Here is a 17970-nt window from a genome sequence, read left to right as displayed (position 1 = left end):
AGGTGTATTTTCATGTTCCTGCTGAGTAGAATCAGATTAAGTGTAATAGGAATTTTTTGAATCCCGATTATGGACCCAGATGAGAGGCAGGTGATTTTGTGAAAAACAGGGAAGTATAAGGCATAAATACTGCCTTTAAGGAAGTTATTATGCATTTGGGGAGGCAAGATATAGAGACGCACAAAGTAATTAAAGAAAAATGTAAGGTATTTTGCATTAAGTGTAAAATATAAGTAATCGTTGGGTACTTTCTCTAAACAGATTTAAAAGTGACCATCACAAAGGTGCCTTTTACATAGTAAATACTTAATATTTATTCTACAATGAATAAACAAAATTCGAGAGAGAGAAAAATTTCTACTCTGCAGATGTGTAGTGCAGTTTTATGAGTTTCCTTGCTCACCAATGAGCTTGAGGCTACAGCCATCCCATGTAAGCATTCTCTAGGTCAAATCCTGTTCAAAGTATAGGAAACCTTTTATGTTGCTTTCACGAAAGACAGTAAGCATTTTCAGCCATCTAAAATGACTTTTTGATGTGAATTTTTTAAAAACTGTTTAGACTGCTTAGAGAAATTAAGGTCTTTCTACATTATTACCCACATTGAGAATATAAGTGGTAGATCTGTGGCAGAAAAAATATTATAACATACTAAGTTTCTTGAAGAAAGAGGCAGAAGTAAGTTAGATAGAATTATAAATATTAGATGAAATTATATATCTATCTTTATGTATATATACACACAGTGGAATGTTACTACTCAGCCATAAAAATAATGAAATTCTGCCATTTGCAGCAACATGGATGGGCCTAGAGAATATTATGCTTAGTGAAATAAATCAGATAGAGAAAGACAAATACTGTATTATATCACTTATATGTGGGATCTAAAAAATAAAACAAACAAATATATATGCAAAACAGAAACAGACTAACAGATATAGAAAACAAACTAGTGGTTACCAAAGGGGAGAGGGAAGGCTGCAGGGACAAATTAGGGGTAAGAGATTAAGAGATATAAACTACTATGTATAAAATAGATAAGCAACAAGGATATACTGTATAGCACAGGGAACTATAGCCATTATCTTGTAATAACTTTTAATGGAGTATAATCTGTAAAGATACTGAATCACTATGCTGTACCCCTGACATTAATATATGTTAAAGCAACTGTACTTCACTTAAGAAACATTTTTGAAATAATAATTAAATTTTTAATTTAAAAATAAATAATAGAACCTTTTAAATTTGGGGGAGAATTCAATATCATAATGCATGTAAAGTCCTTAGTACAGTGCCCAGTACAGAGTGAGCACTCAGTCAGTGTCGGTCTTAGCAGCATCTTCATCATCATTACTCATAACAACGAAAATAAAGCATTGAACGCAGGAATCATTATGAAATTTTCTTATGAGAAGGGTGTAACTTATGGACCAGAAGATTTTTATACTTTTATCCTCGATTTTAGCCTTCACGTCAGCCTAAGAGGTGTCTCTAAAGGCAGTAACTAATTTACAGAGAGGATATGTCTGCTTCCATAAATCATAAAGAAGATACTCTGCCCTCCCTAACCTACATAGAAGCACTAAGGTATTTTGGGGGGAAAGTTCATAGAAGTTCATGAGGAAGCTTACCAAAAGAGCCAGAGCTTTTAGTAGATGAGGAACAAGTGTTATGAATATGCTTTACAACATTGGAAACCTGCTAGGACATTTTTTCATGCAGTCAAGAAAAATTTACTTTGTGTGGAAATAGAGAATACTTTTTAGCGAAGCGTAAATTTTAAGATTGTAAATAATCTGTGTTACACTTTTGTGTGATTTTCATGTACAGGATTGTATCATACTGTATGTATCATTTTCCAGCTTACTTTCCTCTCAAACCAGTGTCTTGGAGATCTATCATGTTGATACTTAAATATCTAATTCATTCAGTTTATTTGTTGCAGTGCATTTCAGTATATGAATATACCACAGTTTATTCTCATTGATATTTGAGTAGTTAATTATTATTATAATTCTGTGTAGTAACTATATCTTATTTTCTTATATGTATGGATGAGAATTTATCTAGGTGTATATCCCAAAGTGGAATTGCTGGCTTATAGATTTAACTGTATTATTTACTAGAAGTTGTCAAATTGCTTTTTAAATTGACTATACCAATTTTTTACTTTTATTTCCAATATATAAGAGTTTCCTTTTCCCCACATCTTTGTTACCACATCATATGATCATTTAAAAACTGTTTTTGTCAACCTGATGGGTAGAAAATGGTAAGTTATCTTAGTAAACAATGTGTAGGTATAACAGGATTGAGGAGCTGGGGTACATTTGCTCATTTGTCGTATGAATTGAATATTATACCTTGTTGACATTACTTCAGTAATCGTAATTATAATCATCATAATAAGAGTAATCAGGGATTTATTGATTGCTTAGTATGTCCCAAAGCTTTGTGTTGCACGTTACATGTATTCATGAATGTAATCCTCACCGGAGCTCTCTGATGTCGAGACTCTTGTTGGATCCGTTTCCCAGCTGAGGAAAGTAAAAGAGAGACTAAAGAAGTTGCAGAGGGTCACACAGTTGTTAAGGAGCCTAAGGGCAGGACTTGAGTCCAGGAGCTCTTGGTTCTAAGTTCAAGCAGCCTGGCCTCAGAGCTCTGTATTACCTTTGCTTTTCTGAATTTCACTCTTTTTTAAACCTGTGTTCCCCAGAAAGGCTGCCGTTTTTCTGTAAAACCAGCTCTGCACATGTTCTGTAAAGTTTTTTTTTTATAGGTCTCTTTTTTTTTCTTTCCACGGAACGTTTACCATGTTCTGCTCCGTGAATCCTGAGTCTGGTTCCTCAGTGCTGGGGTCCTTTTGGCAGCTCTGGCTTTGGATATCTGCTCTGATGTTTTGAGGAGTTACAGCCTTTCCTCTGAGGAGTGGATCTGAAACCACTTTACTGTCTGTGCCACATCCTGAGGAAGCACAAGGTGCTGGTACCCAAAGGCAGTTTAACCTCTCTGTGCCTCTTCCCTTTGTAAACTGGGGCTGACAAGAGTATCCACCTCATAGGAGTGATTTGAGAATTAAATCAAAGTGTATGGAACTCACTTAGAGAACAACGCTGAGCACATGATAAGCCCTTAATAAGTGTTTGCTGTGCTGCTCTTTTTAGTATTCGGGGAATCGTAAGAGCCAATCTCTAGTTTACACCAACCACAAAGAGCCCTAGGAGACATTTTCTTTCATTCTTTCTTTTATTTTTTTTTTTTTTACATTTTTAAAAGAAGAGATGGGCTTCCCTGGTGGCGCAGTGGTTGAGAGTCTTCCTGCCGATGCAGGGGACACGGGTTCGTGCCCCGGTCCGGGAAGATCCCACATGCCGCGGAGCGGCTGGGCCCGTGAGCCATGGCCGCTGAGCCTGCGCGTATGGAGCCTGTGCTCCTTAACGGGAGAGGCCACAGCAGTGAGAGGCCCGCGTACCGCAAAAAAAAAAAAAAAAGAGCGAGGAAGCCCCATCTATGTATTTTGGATTCTTAAATATTAAACACAATGGCTAACTCTGCTGACTTTAATACTTTGCCATTTTACCTTAGGAAATGGAAGAAGTTGGTTCTTGTCTTTCCCAGAATTCCTAGAATGAAAGAAAATGATGAATAGGATTTTAACTAGTGTAAGCTATTCTCACAGATTTGTTAAGATCAAGAATCATGGTGAGATCCTTTTAGACTAAACAGTAGATCTCTAGGATCTTAGATTTCTAATAAAGAAAAAAGTGCTGACCAAAGAAAATGTGGGTTTCATCATCTACCTTCATGTGACTAGTTGCCTGCCCTCTCACTCCACCTGTAGTACTCTTTTATCCCAGTCTTTTCTTACTGTGACCTCCCTCATTGCACAGGAGTCCTACCTCCATCCTTTCGTTTCCTCTGGGAGCACCTCAAATGTCAAGTTTGAGGGCATGCTGGACCGTGCTTTCTTCATTTATCTGATGTCCAGTGTCAGCTGACTCCCTTCCTGCAGCTGGGAGTAGACTGTACAGTCTCATTACCTATCTCAGAGCTTTCTACTCAGTATCTCTGTTTGCTTCCAGTCACCTGAGCTGCTCCTTCATCTTGGCCAGACACCTCGCTGCAAATCACCTTATTCTTATATCCCGCCTTTTCAAAAGACACGTATTTTCAACTCATCCATAACTCTGACAGCTATTTGCAATTATCAGATAAGAGTTCATGTGGTTATTATGTGGGTAGAGGAAGTACATTCAGGACACAGGCAGTAGCAAGCGCCATGGCCCGAAGGCGGGAGAGCATGTCTGATGAACCTAAGGAACGGCAAGATGATATTGTAGCTGGGTTGGAGAGAGGAAAGTGGAGAGCTGTGAGGGATGCATTTAGAAGGTAGTGATGGGATCAGGTCACGGAGGATCTTGTTAGCGCTGCTAACAAGAACTGCTCTTCTTGCGCTGACTGTTAGTTTCTAGATCTGTGTTGGCAAGACAGACTTCTACAGAGGTAGGCTTCTGAAACAGTGCATGCAGAAATGTTCTCTCTCTTGATTGGGTTGCTAAGCTTAGAAGGTACCATCTGTTTGAGGGTAGCTGAATTTTTTGATGTCTGCAGTATTAGAGCTTCTGGAAAATGGTCCTTTTACATTCATCGGTGCCCCAGCCTGGAGTATGAGTCCAATATTAACCTGTAACAAATCAGCTTCAGAAATACATTAGTATTTATCAGCCCCTATAAAACAGATAATTGGAAGAGTATTTAAAATGATCTTGTTTTACTACTAGTAAAACCTTAATAAATTGAGCAAATAATATTTGCAGAAATTAACATACGTAACATTTTATTCCTTTGAATTTAAAAAAAAGTGTTTCCTATTATAATTTCTGAATCATTTTTTAGTGTGTTAGGTCAGTGGCATTAAGTGTGTTTACATTGCTCTGTAACCATCACCACCATCCATCTCCGGAACTTTCTTCATCTTGCAAAATTGAAACTCTGTACCCATTAAATAGTAACTCCATCCCCCACCCCATGCATCTTCTAGCAGCTGCCATTCTATTTTATGTCTCTATGGATTTAACTACTCTAGGTACATCATATAAGTGGAATCATACAGGATTTGTCCTTTATTTCACTTGGCTAGCTTATTTCATTTAGCATAACGTTCTCAAAGTTGATCTATGTCCTAGCATGTGTCAGAATTTCCTTCCTTTTTAAGGCTGAATAATGTTACTTTGTATTTATATACTGTTTTGTTTATTCATTCATCTGTCCATGGACACTTGGGTTGCTTCCACCTTTCGGCTGTTGTGAATAATATTTCTATGAACATGGCTGTACATGTATGTTTTCAGAACCTTGCTTTGAATTCTTGTGGGTATATACCCAGGAATGGAATTGCCGGATCATATGGTAATTTTATTTTTAATTTTCTGAGGAACTTCCATACTTTTTTCCATAGCAGCTGCAACATTTCACATCACTACCAACAGTGTACAAGGGTTCTAATTTCTCCATAATTTCTAAAATTTTTCCCTGCCAACGCTTATTTTCTGGGTTTCTTTTTTTTTTTTTTTTTTTTGATAGTAGCCATCCTACTGAGTGTGAGGTGGTATTTCATAGTACTTTTGATTTACCTAATGTTAGTGATGTTGAGCATCTTTTTATGTGCTTATGGGACATTGGTATATCATCCCTAGAGAAATATCTAGTCAAGTCCTTTGCCCAATTTTTGATCTGTTTGTTTTCTTCTGTTGTTGAGTTTTAGGGGTTCTCTAGATATTCTGGATGTTCATCCCTTATTAGATGTGTGATTTGCAAATATTTTTCCCATTTTGTGGGTTGCCATTTTACTTTTTTGATGAACAAAAGCTTTTACTTTTATTGAAGTCCGGTTTGTCTGTTTTTGGATTTGTTGCCTTGTACCTTTGGTGTCATAGCCAAGAAATCATTGCCAAACCCAATATTATGAGGGTTTGCCCCTATACTTTCTTATAAGAGTTTAAAATTTCATTTATTTTTTATAGGGTTGAACTTTGGCGAGAACCAAGCAAATCCTTGGGCATCAGCATTGTTGGTGGACGAGGGATGGGGAGTCGTCTAAGCAACGGTGAAGTGATGAGGGGCATTTTCATCAAACATGTTCTTGAAGATAGTCCAGCTGGCAAAAATGGAACCTTGAAACCTGGAGATAGAATAGTAGAGGTACCCTCCAGTGAGCTTTCTGTGCTAAAACTATTCACCTGGGCCGTCCTCTTTACCAAGGGAGTCATCATCTTTACACTGACCCAATATTAGAGTAAAATGTGTTTGCTGTTAAAGCATTTCTTTCTTATTTGTTTGTTTTCGTCCATAATTTTTCTCTTCAGTATATGATGACAGATTATATATCTCGATGTAGAGATGGGTGTTTGGGGGTATAATCAACTTTTTAAAAAAACATTGGCACTAAGATAAAATAATTAAGTTCAGTTTAAAGAACAAAGCAAATTTCTTGGGGAAATCATTGAATCGTTTAAAAGTATACGTACACACACAGAATGTGTACATCATAATTAATCCCTTAAATGAGATTTTATTTCTAGAAATACTTAAATGTTGTTGGATGAGATTTTTTAAAGTGAGTCTTTTTAGTAAAATTTTTATGCTAAGATCCTATTGCCTTTTATATAAATGTCTCCCCCACCACCCCTGCCAATCCAAGCGTGGCTTTTCCTCCATCTCAGTGCTGTGCCCATTCCCCATCCATCACTAAGGGCTGTGTGTGTGTGTGTGTGTGTATGTGTGTGTGCACGTGTGAGTTGGTACGTACACACGTGTGTACGCATGTGTGAGTACTTTGTTATGTGTGAGAGAGAAGCGTTTGGTCAAACTGTACCTAATCCCTTAATTCAAAGCTAGGTTTAATATTTTAAATTAACTCTTCTCGCACGAGTCACTCATCATTTACTCAACAAATATTCCTGGAGAAGCTGTTGCATTCCAGGTGCTGTAACAGACTTTGGGCATCCCACAGTAAATAAAACACTGTGCCTGCCTGTCAAGTGGGACAGACTTGACAAGTGATCAAGTCACTTCAGAACAGTGTGATGAATTATTTGATCAGCATAAGCATAGTTTTAGTTTAGGGTAGAGGAAGGGGTAGCTGAACCCAGGTTTGCTGAGTTTCCAGGATTTAGAAGACTAAAAGAGACAACTTCCAAATAGAAACCGATCACTTTGTTATTATAACAACCATTATTTTTACTTTGTACAAGTGATTGTATCTCATTTTCTAAATCCATATAACTTACGCACTAAAATGCCTTAATTGTGTAGAAGAAAGTTATCCATATCAGTCACAACTTTGAAATGAACATTTTGGGCATTGATCGATTTATTCCTTTATTGATTGTCTCTGAGAGTTGAAGAAGGAAGAAGATTGAGACTTGAGAGAAAGCAAGGGCCATGTCTGGTGTTTTGTTTTTTTTTCTTCTGACCATTTATAAGGAAGAATGATGGGCTTTTTTTTCTCTCTTCCTGCATCTTTACTTTTCATTAGATGATACCTTAGCCCCCTGTTAAAGGATTCTTTTTTAGTTATAGTACTACATAAAATTTCTAATTTAAGATTATCACAAGGCAGTTTATTTTATAGATACTTCACTATTGAATACCTTTGACCTAAGTAGAAAAAAGTAAGAAATGTTTATAAATTATTTCAAGAAAAGATTAATCATAGTTTTCACCAAAATGTTTGTTTCAGTGTATTAAGAGAGTTAAAACATCCCTTTCAAATTGAAAAGAAAGGATTTTTGCGTGTGGTAAAATACTGCTAAGCAACAGTTTGTTGAATATTGTTACGTGCAAGGGCTTTTTGCTGTAAATAAGGAGCCTTAGGCCTCTGTAATCCTGGGGATTCTAGAACATGTCTCTGCTAAGAGTTTCTGAAAATGTATGTAAATTAGAGACCTGAGAAGTATTCCATTCTAAGTATAGAGTTCTTTGGACTTGGGCAAAGATATTTAATGTCCTGTTAAATTTTCCCACTAATGGAATATATAGTAAACATATATACTTTTATTTTACAGAAAGTTAGAAGCCATTTTTTTTTTTTTTTTTTTTTTTTTGCGGTATGTGGGGCTCTCACTGCTGTGGCCTCTCCCGTTGCGGAGCACAGGCTCCGGACGCGCAGGCTCAGCAGCCATGGCTCACGGGCCCAGCCGCTCCGCGGCATGTGGGATCTTCCCGGACCGGGGCATGAACCCGTGTCCCCTGCATCGGCAGGCGGACTCTCAACCACTGCGCCACCAGGGAAGCCCTAGAAGCCATTTTTAATATGAACTGAAAGAGATGTTGTTATTTCATCTAAGTATCAACATGAGGGAAGTTTTTAATTAAATATAGTATATAATTCTTTTAAAAGTGATAATGTTCTATGCAGAGATCTAATAATTTTCTTTTTCAGAATTATGTCTACTCTGATTTTTCTATTTTGTTGTATATACCATTCTCTGGTAATTGGAAATGATAAAATTATACCAGTGTCCTATAGTTTTCTGGCAGGATTAGCATTTGGCCTTTCAAACTATTTTCCTTCCTATTCATATAGTGCATAAGCTGAGCTGATCATCACCAAGGCAAACCATGGTCAATAAAACGTTACAAAATAACTTTCACTTTCAAGCTATTTATATAAGAATTACTAACAGATAAGCACGATTTCTTGGCTTCCAGCTCCTACCACGTCTACTGCAAAGATTCTTTTGCCAAACTAACCTTACCATAACCTGATTTTTCTGAACATCAGAATTTTGTTTTTAACTTCAAGCTTCCTGTACAGAGAGAAATACACAAAGCCTCACACACCCACTTCCCAAACGGCTCTGTAAGGAATTGGAAGAAAATGTGTAAAGTGACTTTCACGATGAAAGCAGTGCTGCTAGGCAGTTCCCATATATTATTTCTTTAATGATGCTGATTTATTAATTTAAGGGAACAACTGGGCAATGTAAGGGAAGCAGAAGCAGAGCCTTCATTCTAATTGATTATTATTTCAGTTGATTATTGGAGACAGAAATCTGTGTCCAAAACAAGGGAACACAAGTCTGCTGGACAAATGAAAAGTCCTGGAGCCTCATAAGTACTCTCAATTATTTTTGAATCTGAAACAGATTTTTTAGGAGACTCACCCAGGATCCTCAAAACTCCAGATCGACAAATTGTTCTGTTGTTCTGTAGCTTCTTGAAATGTTAAGCTGAGGCCTTCCATTGCAGGTGGATGGCATGGACCTCAGAGATGCAAGCCATGAACAAGCTGTGGAAGCCATTCGGAAAGCAGGCAACCCTGTAGTCTTTATGGTACAGAGCATTATAAACAGACCAAGGGTAAGCAAACACAAAGGGCAAGGTAGGCATATCCAAACAGTATTCAACTTGGAATCTAATGTATCCAGGGCCAAGTTGTTTCTAGGACCCGAGATCGAGTCTTGAAATCTCAGGAGACTTTTTAGAAGTTTATTTTGCTTTTTTTTTTTTCCCATTGAGTTGTCCTGGAAATCCCTTCTACCATGTTTAACAGACACTTGAAGCCTGTTAAAAACACACAAGTAGGATTCATTGGTGGCTCATAGGCATCTAGATGGATAATTATTAGTGTTCACACTAGTCATAAAATATTTAAGTTGTTAAGAGGGTTGTGGTGGAGTCATTCAGGTTGATTGTGACGTCTAGTCAAGTCCCTTAGAAGCCAGAGAGATTTCATTTTCTTTATAAATTTATTCTCTGGACAGAATTTCCAGTTTATGCAATCTCATGATTTCCTGTGCATGATCTTTAATGTATTTGTCTATCCCAGTGAACATTAACTTTCCACATGATGGATTTTGTTCAAGCTGTATGTTTATATCTAGTGATTTCATACCTGCTGTTTCCCAGCCATCATCACTGACTGTATAGCTCTCATTACTGTATAGCCCCTGGTGGACAGAGACCTACTAATGCATTTTACTGTCAGTCGTCACAGGTGAAGTGGCTTTAAAAAATGTTTTAGAAATTCTGAGCACATTCAGTGAATGTTGTTTATGAAGATACTAAGTGAAGCTTTGTGTATTCGATGTGTTGAAAATTACGAAGATGAAAATTATGCCAAGAGTTTAAAACTGTTTTTTTCTATTTCTTCTTTATGCCTCGGTGAAAAAAATAATATTTTCCTGTGCAGCAGTTCTTGAATGTTTTGGGGCCACATACCCCTTAGAAAGTTCTTCACATTTATTGCAAAGTTTGCATAGCATTTCAGGAGTTTCCTAGATGTCCTGAGGCTCATAGAGAATTTCCACTTCTGGATTTAAGAACCCCTGTCATACTGAATCTCTTTGAAATACCTCCTTATTAGTTTTTAGGGTTTGTTGTGTTTAGAAAGATAATGTTAACACATGTGAGGGAAGTGAAAAGAATCATAGAAAAAAGAATCATAGAAAACTTAAAATACGTAATTTTATGTATAATACATTTAATTTTAATTCTTAAAATTAAAAATTTAAGATAGCAATGCTCAAGTGAACAGGTTTTTAGATGAGATCAGTAAAAGGAACTTGTCAATATTCTGTGCCCTGAGAAACAAAGTGACCAGATTTATCCTATTGGTTTTTCCCTTTGTTGTCAAGACAGGTGTAGCTCTGGTCTGAGTTCACTGTAAGAAATGAAATAGTAGTTCTTAATGTAAGCAGTTATCTTCACATCTGCAGTTTTTAATCATTCGGTTGTTGATTGTTACGCGACAATTATCCATTCAGATGAGAAAATCTGCCAAATGGTGGGGCTGTATCATCTTGCATTCTTTTCAGATGCTATTCAGTTTGTTTAAATAACTACAGATCTTTCTACCTTTGTTTCCATTTGTTGTGTTAAACAGACACAGTATGATAATGTTGGTAAATGGCTGTTTAAGTTAAGTTAAAGCTATTTTTTGTGTGTGGGTGGGTTTCATTCCTTTTTTTGTTTTATTTTTAATTTCCAACTTTTATATCATTTAGAACAATACTATAAACTGCTGAATAGGATTCTCAGATTACTTTTGAAAAAACTACAAACATTTCTTTCAACGCTAGTCACATTTTCTAATGCACTAGGAAGATATTTTTCTCATGCACCTGGAAAATATTCCTATTTTATTATCTGAGGTATAATGAAGCCTGATTTATAGCAATTATTCCAGAATAAATCTTGCTTAGAATGACATGTGTAGTCAAATGATACGTGACAGGGTTTAGGACATGGTACCCTGAAATACGACACCTTGGCATATTGAATATTTAAACTGAAGTTATTTGAGAAAAGGCAGGTGCTGGAAAGACTCTGACCTCCCCCTTCTCTGCTGAAGCAGGTCCTAAGACTCTCCTGAGAGGTCTTAAGGAAAGGAGCATCCTTATCTCCAGACGAGGAGGAATCCTGGGAGGAATCAGAATGAACAGGCCTTGCTAAGTTTCCCCCAGTTAACTACACTTAGCTCGTGCTGTTTTGTCCTATCATATTTTCTGTAACTTTCTACTCTTCGTAAGACCTCCTATAAAAACACTCAGACTTAACCATTTCTTCTGGTCTTCATTTCCTTATGAAGGCCCCATGTCATGCAAAACTTACGTTAAATCAATACACATGGTTTTCTCTCGTTAATTTGTTTTTCGTTACAGAGGTCCAGGCAAGAATCTACGACAGGTAGAGGAAAGATATTTTTCCTCCTCTACATACATATTTTGCTTTGGGAAATTAGAATTAATTTTGCATTTAAGATGAGATCTACTTTGTTTTTAATGATTTACTTCCCTATGAAAATAATGATGTCTCCAGGAGTCTAAAGGGAAAAAATTACACATACATAAGAGTCTCTTGATGGGAAACGTTTTATTTTTGGATATAATAAAGCTTCAAGAAAAACTTGTACATAGACTGTGAAAAGCCAGTCAGTCTCTTTGGCTCTTAAACTGTTCGAGAATTAGAACTTCCCAGAACTAGCCCTGATAATTCCACCAGTATGACACTTCAAACTCAGTCTGACCGCATTGTCGCATTAAAGGGTGGGTCCCACTAGTACGGGCCAGAGGATGATTTTGCCTTCCCTGTGCTTCTTCTTAGTTAATAACGTTTCTGTTTTCATCAGCCCTTGGAACTATAAACACAGGTTTCATCACTGAGTTTTTAATAAGAGATATAGTCTGTTTCTATAAATCCTTCCCTCATAATAGAGTGATCTACTATTTCATTTGCTGTGCTCATCCTGTACTTTTATACTCTCCTATCAGGGCCAAATTCTAATCCTTAAGGGCTGCAAGTTGAAATAACAAAAAGCAAAGCCAAAAAAAAAAAAAAAACAGAGCTCTTTTTAAATATTCCATTTCTTCCCATTATTATTTTGATTTATATTGTTCTACAGAATTATAAAGGAAATGTAAAACCTGACAATTCCATGTGTGAGGATTAGAAATAATCTACTTTCCATAGCATTGAGTTACTTTGCCTAGGATTGTGTTTTTAATCTCTGCCTAGTCATTTCTTCCACCTTAATAAATGGTCATGTTTTTTGGCATTTGTGATCTTTTTTGTAAAGCAGGAGTTTGACATTTTAAATTGAAAAGCAGAGAGAAAGTTGAGATGAGCAGAAATGTCAGTGTGCCCATTACTTTTACCCATCTTCCTTCTGTAGGAAAAACATTGCAAGAAGAGCAGATTGAAAGGGTGATGTGGCATAAGCTTTAGTGCAGGCGTATTGAGTGAGGATAGTCTTTGTAGAGTGTTCTCTCATACAGGGTGGTGTCACATGACAACCTCTCCCTACTCTTGATGCTTGCCAGTAGGGCTTTTTTATAGAGAGAAGTAACACAAACATTTAGTTAGAGCCAAAATGAATTTTAAACGTCTGCAATTTCCCCTGAAAGATATAGTCAATAAAAGAAAAAGATAGCAGTGTGAAAAAAGAGAAGAATTTATTGTGCTAAGGAAATTACTTTTCTTTTTTTTTCCTTTTTTTTTACTCTGAAAATGCTACATTCTCTCTGGCAGTCATCCTGCCTGTAATACGTATATTCAGCTGCAGTAGTCCAAGCTCAGAGCATATCACAGGCGAGCCACAAAACCTGTGTGAACACTGTAAGGCAGGACTTCAAAAATTACCCAAAGCCTCATAAATTCCCCAGTAATATGGGAACGTTTATAGGAAATTTATATATATATATGTTCCTAGCTCCACAAAAAGTGGGCAGAAATAGAGAACACCACTGTACAGCAGGTCATTTCTTTAAAAATTGTTGATTTCATTTTTTAAATTAAAGAATACTGTTGATTGAAGCAAACTTAATATCTAGTCAAGGTATGAAAAGTTTCCTTACTGGGAAACAAGATAACAGAATACTGAAGTTTACCAATGGACTAGCGGACAGATGTTTAATTTGCACTCTGCAACAGATAGACTCTTTTTTCTTTGTTTTACCAAAAAAGCATAATTTGCTTTTAAGTGTAAATGAAAACCTTTTATGGTTTCAATTTTGAAGCATGTTTACTGATATGCATGGAACATGTGTTAATATAAGTGGGTGAAATATATGTGCTTCTCTGTCGGTGATAGTGAAGACACTCAGTGAAAACAAAAGAAATTTGGGATCAGTTTGACAGACTTGATTCCTGTGTGTTTTGTGACCAGATTTAGATTTGAGTGTGGATTCAGGTTGCTAGAGGTAAACCCTGAGTTCTACGCTGTTTGATAAGATGTTATTAATTAATTATGAGATCTGACAGGATCTAGTGTTGCACAGTTATTTAAATCAGCAATTGCTTTGTCCTTATAAATGAGTTGTTTTAAGTACATTTCTTTTGCGCTCAGCGCCTCTTATGTTTCCTTTTAGAAATCCCCTTTGCCTTCCTTGCCGCACAACCTTTACCCTAAGTACAAGTTCAGCAGCACTAACCCATTTGCTGATTCTCTACAGTTCAACGCTGACAAGGTTGGATAATGACCGTTGTCTTGCCATTGCCTTTTGCCAATGTTTTGTTCTTTGTTGCTACTGTGCCTTTGTCCCAGTTCAGTGTTTACTAAATTTGGGCAAGGATTAAAAAAACAAAAAACAAAAAACTGTGTGTTTGGAGTGGGCATGCAAATCCTTTCTTAAGCACATTTTCTTGCCAGAACCTATTCATTTTTATAGCTGAAATTACATGGCCCTTCTGAAGAGTAAGGGAGAATCGTGAGTCCAATGCCTTTCCTATATTTTGGTGTGAGTTGAATTTTCAGATACATAAATTTTTGTTAGTTGCTAAATGTATGAGCTACTTTCACACATAATTTCTTTAAAAACCTTGTATTGGTTTAAATCCTTCTCAGACTTATACAAGGTAGTCCTAAAAGCTCTTCTGTTAGTTAATCACTCCATACATAATTGTGTATATGCAGGATTTTGTTGAATATTCATAAAGTATGTCCGTGTAAATGCCTTACGAGGAAACATGGAACTGTTTCAACATTTGTAAATCTATACTTGGATATTCTCATATTCTGATGAAATTATAAATCCAAAATTGAAACAAAAACTTACAAGAACTTGTATACTATAATTTGATCGTGAAAGGAAGAAAGCTGTTAATTTTTTTCAGGAAGCATTTTATGAATATTCATTGGATTTTTCATGTTATTGTAATATGGATAACCAAAGATGCTATATCTGAAGGAATATGTTTTCTGTTACTGTAGGCATTACAGAATTCAAGTAGAGTTCTCTTCCGTTGTTCCCCAACTAACCCTTTTGCTCCCACACCATTTAAGGTTTGTCTTAATGTGAAATTTTCACAAGTAAGTGGGTGTGTTACAGTGTGCTGTGTGTGTACGTTATACTTGTGTGCATACATGGCATGGAATGATTTCAAGTACACTTTGCATTTTTGCCAATGAAGGCTAAATGGTCTTTGTTAAAGAGTTGTATTTTCACTGGTAAATTTTAAGAAGTGTCAACAGCAAGCTAAATTACATGATCTCAGTAAGAATGAGAGTATCAGGGATAATAAAATAGAACACCTAGTTGCCCCTTTAGTAAATGTAGGCTTGTATTAGCTTTATGATTAATCAGTTATGTTAGGGCACCATTTGAGTTCATTCACAGTGCGAAAAATGTTCTGCCTAAGTAAGATTCTGAATAGTTTTTAGACAAGCAGGTTTTGTTTGTTTGTTTGTTTGTTTTTAAGGAAAATAACAGCTCAGAAAAGTTATGCAGAGAGTAAGATCTATAAAATATGCATCCATAAATTCATTAAAATTATGGCAAGTTTATATTAGATTTTGTTCCACTTTTTAAAAATGAAATGGGCTTAATTCATGTTTTCTCACATTTTCCATTGTTAGAGAGGTAAATTTTTTAAAAACTTTTAACCAGAAAAATTCTAAATTACATGTTCCTTCCTACCCTAGTATATTTAATGAACCTCCATTGGATCAAATGAAGTTTTTATTTGTCTGTTTATATTTATTTGTACATTGCTAATTTGAGAGTTTTATGGCACAACACTTGGGAGGATAACAAGGATTCTGTTTCTATTAGTAGTTTTTGTCTGTTTGGCCAATGGTATGTAAACCAAACATTTTAATGTAGCAGATTCTGTGACTTGAAAAATCTGTTGCCCCTAAGTGTCTAAAAATCAGCTCACCTGTGCTTTGCCGGAAAAATAGTAATTCATGTTTGCCAGGATCATTTTTGGGGCAGCTTAGCATCCAAAGTGTTTTCTGAATCATCAAAGAAAGATCACATTCAGTGCCCTATAGTTTTATTTTTAGGTATATTTTGATTCTTGACATTAATTATTCTTAAGTATTTGTACATGCCTGTCATTTAGTGTGTTCTCTAAGAAATATTTCTTAGTCACAATCTTTTTCCAGATATACACATATAAAACAAAATAAGGTATATCAGAGGGATTTTTATATAGGAAAAAAAAAGGTAAAACAAAGAAGGAAGGAAAAACGTATGTTCAAGGCATCAGGGACAGCCTGACCGCAATGTTGGAACTTTAGCTGGGTATCTCTGACCCTTGAGTTAGGTACTCTCTGTCTTAACTGTAGAAATTGGAGGAGACAACATGATATAATGGAAAGTGCATTGGATTAGGTTAAGAATTAAGCAAAAAGAAGTCTAGTATCACTGGGTGATTCTGAGCAAAATCTTTCACATCTCACAGCCTTGGGTTATTAATCTGCAAAATGAATAAATGAATAAAATGACTTAAGGACCTTTCTAACTCTAATATTCTGCTTGATAATCTATAATATAAAAATTTGATCAACTGTGTTTCAATTAAAGAAAAAAAGAACCTGATGATACCAAGTCCTTTTTTTTTTTTTTTTTGAAATAAGACTTGTAGCCCTAAGTGACAGCAAATATACCAGCCAAACTTGGGGTTTGTATGAAGTATTCAACCCTGTTTTCCCATTTTGCTTTAGGGCTACGTTGGTAAGGGGCCGGTGGTTTTGTCCCTTAAAACCAGACCCCTGAGATCTGAATTTGTGTGCTCTTTACTAACAAGTCTCCCTGGTAGATGAACCCTGCATGTGCAATGCTCATTTTCATGAATTTGTTACAAGTCAGTTTGAGAGAGGATTCAGGAAGAAATAAAAAATTCCTTAAATATCTTCTCACTAACAAGCTTTGAACTGCTTTGCTTGATTATATGATTAACTTCATTAATTTTTTTCTAGTTTCTTGGAAGCCTTTCCTAGACCCCCAAAATCTTGCCCAGATAACTTTCGAATGAGCATATTTTTTCCAAAAAAGCAAGTTTGTACAACTTTTCATCTTATTTAAGCCTTTAATTCTTCACCTTAAAATACCATATAACCATTTAATGGATTGTGCTCTGAACATACTATTTTGTTTAGTGTATTTAAAGTTTACCTGAATCCTTTCTACCATTTTTTATATATGTATATTTTCCCATTATTTAATATGTGAGATATTTTAAAGCTACTTTTTTTTTTTTTTTTGACATTGCAGACTTATTTCTTTCCGTTGAGTCTTCCTTCCTTAGACTGCATACCCACTGCATTCTTCTTGTTCCCACAGGCTCCCAGTCAGTCAGAATCCGAGCCAGAAAAGGCTCCGCTGTGCAGTGTGCCTCCGCCCCCTCCTCCAGCATTTGCAGAAATGAGCGAGGATCATGCACAGTCATCGGCAAGTGAAATCTCAGCAGATGTGGACAAAGAGGATGAGTTTGGTTACAGCTGGAGTAAGTTGTCTTTTTGAAATGCATTGACTTATAAGAGGTATTAAAGTAGCTCTGGGTTTCTCAAGGCTTATGTCCTGGATGAATAAGTACGTTTCACCTTCGGTTATACATGCTGCAGTTTTGTGTGGAAAAAACTGCTGTTCGTCATACTTGAATACACACATTCCTGAGACATGAAATCATGTTCTTTTTTTAAATCTGCATCCCTGTTCAAGCCCACTTTGCCATTTGTATGAGAGTTAAAAAGGACAGGGCGCTCTTTCAGAAGCTGAACTGGATGAGCCATCTCTTGGTCTCGAACAAGTCGTCACCCCCCTCTAGGCCTCAGATTCCTCACTGTAAAAATCTATTTGTTGTTGCTGGTGGAACAGCCTTGATTTTAGGTATTTTCTGTACTAAGATGGTAACATAGTATAATTGTTGAGATACAACCTTGGGACATTTGGGAAGTTGTTTAACTGCCTCTAAGTTTCAGCCTGGTGATATCCCCCTTTTTAAAATTCAGTTCCTACATTCCCTGTTGCTAACAGTGAATTAGATAATGTTTGAGGAGCCATAATGATGCACAGGAAGCATTCGAAGGCAGCTGTTATTAGGATCATGGGTGTATCTCCGTTTCCTAAGGAAATAAGCCATTTTACAGGGAAATATTAAGCTCAAAGTTCTGTGTCAGTGCTTTAAAAAGTTTCATTTAAAACTGTAATTATTTCTTTCAAGAATACTACAGTATAT

The 17970-nt window shown here is 36.2% G+C and overlaps 1 protein-coding gene across 7 annotated transcripts in view; it reads left to right on the top strand.

The window, feature by feature from the left end:
* The window catches only part of MPDZ (multiple PDZ domain crumbs cell polarity complex component), a 167851-nt gene that overhangs the window by 120031 nt on the left and 29850 nt on the right, over positions 1-17970 (top strand). For 4 of the 7 annotated variants that reach the window (XM_060300935.1, XM_060300932.1, XM_060300933.1 and 1 more), the window contains 5 exons: positions 6030-6207; positions 9259-9369; positions 13878-13976; positions 14720-14791; positions 17076-17238. In XM_060300935.1, the coding sequence (XP_060156918.1) occupies positions 6030-6207; positions 9259-9369; positions 13878-13976; positions 14720-14791; positions 17076-17238 (623 nt within the window). The remainder of the gene's footprint in view (positions 1-6029; positions 6208-9258; positions 9370-13877; positions 13977-14719; positions 14792-17075; positions 17239-17970) is intronic. The other 3 variants (XM_030877174.2, XM_030877168.2, XM_030877169.2) reach the window with 3 other exon arrangements.

The sequence above is a fragment of the Globicephala melas genome, chromosome 6 (assembly GCF_963455315.2).
Source record: "Globicephala melas chromosome 6, mGloMel1.2, whole genome shotgun sequence".
NCBI lineage: Eukaryota > Metazoa > Chordata > Mammalia > Artiodactyla > Delphinidae > Globicephala > Globicephala melas.
This window is presented reverse-complemented; position numbering and strand designations above follow the sequence as displayed.